At 30.7% G+C, this 3,736-nt stretch overlaps 1 protein-coding gene across 1 annotated transcript; it reads left to right on the forward strand.

Moving 5' to 3' along the window:
• The first annotated feature begins 1,710 nt into the window (after positions 1–1,710).
• LOC140058186 (uncharacterized) lies at positions 1,711–3,300 on the forward strand. Its single transcript, XM_072103749.1, has 2 exons — positions 1,711–1,768; positions 2,642–3,300. Exons 1-2 carry the CDS (start codon positions 1,762–1,764, stop codon positions 3,298–3,300), a joined length of 666 nt encoding a protein of 221 aa, XP_071959850.1. The 5' UTR covers positions 1,711–1,761.
• The last annotated feature ends 436 nt before the right edge of the window (positions 3,301–3,736 follow it).

The raw sequence follows: 3,736 nt of genomic DNA on the forward strand, positions 1-3,736 counted from the left end.
GCGATGCTTGTAATCCAAAGGAACATCACTTAGTTGACCTTGAAAAGTGTTTGAAGAATGATGTAGTTCCATGTGGAGAAGATACGACTATGAATACAGCTCATATCAAGCGATATTTTTCTAAAGGTAAATTTGTTTTCTGTTTATGTTCCTTTGTCAATTTCATTACCTCATCTTAATTAAATCTCAATCTTTTTTATCATCTTTATTCGTCATTACCATTGATAAATACATCAACAACACACTACAAAATGAACATAACTCGTTTGGACCTTAGGAGTCTAAAGACATGCGCCTAGCAGAAGTGTTTCAGTTATGCATCACATTATCATTGACGTTATCGATTTACATTTTAATCTTTAAAGAGCTGCTATATTAATTCATTGAGAGTTTAACAATAATAAATGTATCGTTCCCCTGTATTTTATTTAAAAAAAATAAGATGCTTTATATTTTAGCAAAAGAGTCTATAGCTCTATTTCTAGTGACTCTTAAGCAAATAAAAGACACATTGCTTCTAATTTTCCTATTATTTGAGGTAAAATCACTGATTAACATAAATCAAGAGATGAAAAAATCCTCTGCGATCCAATCTGGATCTTGAAAATAATAATAATAAATAATATATTTATACAGGATAAAACAATCAAATAACAGTGTATCTGTTTTACATTGTGGTCCTGTCTTAATAATAATCAAAATATACAAACGAGAAACTTAATTAAATATAATACAGTGTTTATGAAAAGAAATGAGATTTGTATCTAGCCTTAAAGGAAGTAATAGTTGGTGCCGATTTAATATTAATTGGTAAACTGCGCCTGTAACTTTAAAGGACGAATTCGTTTTACTACAGGTGTATTTAGGTATTGTTACATTCAAATTTTCTACTCCACGTGTTAAGTGGGTGTGAATATCGCGAATAAATTCAATTTCATTTACTAATCTAATTGGTGCAAGGCTGTAAACACATTTATACATTAGACATGCTAGGGAGAAATCTCGTTTCTCTTCAAGAGTTTACCACGACAGGTTCTGGATGATGATGTCACCTCTTACATTAATATATTCAAAGTTGTTTGTTACAATTCGAGCAGCTCTTTTTTTATGTCGCTTTAAAATATTTTTGTTTAACTCTGTCGTATTTCCCCAGACTGTTATAGCATAATCACTACAAGGCTGAATTGTACTTATATAAGAGTTTCTAGTAACGGTTTACTTAAACTACTAGCCATTTGGATCAGCATATGTTGAATTTCAATGATATATTATATAATTATCAAAATCCATAGTAATTATATGAAAGTGGTCAAACATAGCTACTGAAACAGAACCAAGTTTTGAATGTTGGACACAATGGTTGATTTTGGACCCTGTTACTTGTTTTATTAACCGTCCTTATTATTGAGGAAATCCCAGATTAGGCTGTCATTAATAATAACAATACTCTTTATTTCATATTCAAATGTACATATACAGCATTAAAGATACAAAGCTCTTTAACTAATATACATAATTACATAATAAAACAATACACTAATAATACAAAAGCCCATGGACCACAAACCACCACAAATCATTATACTTACTGCCTTATTGAGATCTGTTAAAGATATTGGTCAGAGGTCGGATTCGATTGACTTGGGGGATTGACTTTAGGAATAGTTACTATGTTTCAGCTTTCCATTCGCTATTATTTATATTACTATAGTTGCTACTGATGCTGATGTTACTCCAGTTACACCAAATGAACCAACCTCAATGCCAGGTTAGTTGATTGTTTATTTTGTCCAACTCATCCAATGTTTCTAGTTTCAGTTTGAATTATCAAGATGTACTGTAGGCTATAACATTTTCCCTTTTTGTCTTAACATCAATAAAACAAATATCATTTAAAATGAACAGGGGTGGATCTATGATTTTTTTAAAGGAGAGCTACATATAATATTATAGTAGTTCATAATTTCATTTTTAGCTGTAAAAAGGAGGGAGCTTGCCCTAAGTACAACGCCCTAGATCCACCCCTGTTAATAATTGACAATAGGGACCTACATATTTTTGTAAATTACATTAAGGCAAGGTTTACAATTGGAAGAGAATGGGTTTTGAAAAACATTCATTTTTAAATAATAACAAATATAATGTCAATACAGCCTTGTAGAATAACATCAAATAATGGTAAAACAAGCTATCGTGTTTAAAGAAAGTTATAGTAATAATAATATTCATACTATTAGATCAACAAACGAAATTCTCTTCTACCAAATCACATAAAATCTGAACTTCATAATTAGTCCTTTACTACTTTCAAATCTTCACTTTGGGAAATATATATTATATATACCTAACTTTTTCTTACCTTTATCCGCCTTTTTCTTTTTAATTTTTATATGTGTTACTATGTTGTATTCACTGAACCACCACTTTGTAAATCATTAAATTTGAATTGAAAGTAGATTTCAGTTTAAAGAAAGAACAAATAAATAAATGTCAAATATCAATCCTCAGGACATAAGGACATACTATATACAAAAAAGAATATTAGAATATAAAATAAATAAATCCACATATATTGTACAGTTTCGACTCTTTAACACATAATGATATTATTATTAATAAAGCGTATTATTACTATTATTAGAATTGAATGATGACGATTACAATGAACTGCTCACCGATGTATCTACTTGGTGGAAGAAACGTGGAAACATTCACATGCTGAGAGTGTTACTTAGCGAGTTCACGAATCGTGATACAACCATTACTTTGAAAAAAATAGAGAGTGAAAGTACACCATATCATCTGCTTGGTCTACTTGAGGGTCCTGGACTTCTCAAACCGGCAGACATTGGTATCCTCATTGAAGCTACTAATATATGCGGACTTCAGGGAGTTCAAGACGTGATTGCAAACATTGTAAAATTACCGAACTTCAAATGCATTCCATTCAAACATTTTTCTGAGCATCGAAGAAAATTGATAGCGTTTGGTCAGCAATTGAATACAGAGAACATGGTAACCATTGGCCGCCTTAAAGGCATTAAGGAGGTCAACAAAGACACAGATCCGTTTTGGTTAATCTTGAAACTGGAAATGAAAGGCACACTTGCAGAAGGAGAAAAGATGGAGAAATTCATTACACTGCTTACAGATAGAAAGATGACGAACGAAGTGGATGCATTGGCAACACTAAAAGGTGAAACAAAGCAGTATAAGCCCATTGACAAATTCAGCAGAAAAGAGTTTGTAGTAGAATGGTTTGAGGGAATTGAAAACAATTATGATAAAAGGTTATTATGATGTTATATTTATCAGCATGGGTATTGTAACTACTGTACTAAAATACTTTCTTTATAGGCTGAACAATCAAGAATTGAAGCTGGACCATCAAGTAATACAGAAAGTATGTTTTTTATTTTTTTTTCTCTTTAATAAAAAGTGAAAATTGTGTTACAAATTCACTTTGAGTATTGTACTTATTTAATAGCATTTGTATACGTTTTATCGATCTAATAGGGTCACAAACTGAATTTTATGTAAAAATAAATACTATATTGGCCTATAATGTTTTCGTCTTTAAACGATATAGATGAGAATAATAAGTTGTTTCTAATAATTTAAGTTGCCTGTCATGCATACCAGCATGCATCGCATGCAAATTGATATTTTTTAACCTAATCTATATTTAAAGCATTTAGTGTATAGCAGTCAAATAATTATTTTTGGAACTGAAGTT

Source organism: Antedon mediterranea, chromosome 9 (genome assembly GCF_964355755.1).
Source record: "Antedon mediterranea chromosome 9, ecAntMedi1.1, whole genome shotgun sequence".
Taxonomy (NCBI): Eukaryota; Metazoa; Echinodermata; class Crinoidea; order Comatulida; family Antedonidae; genus Antedon; species Antedon mediterranea.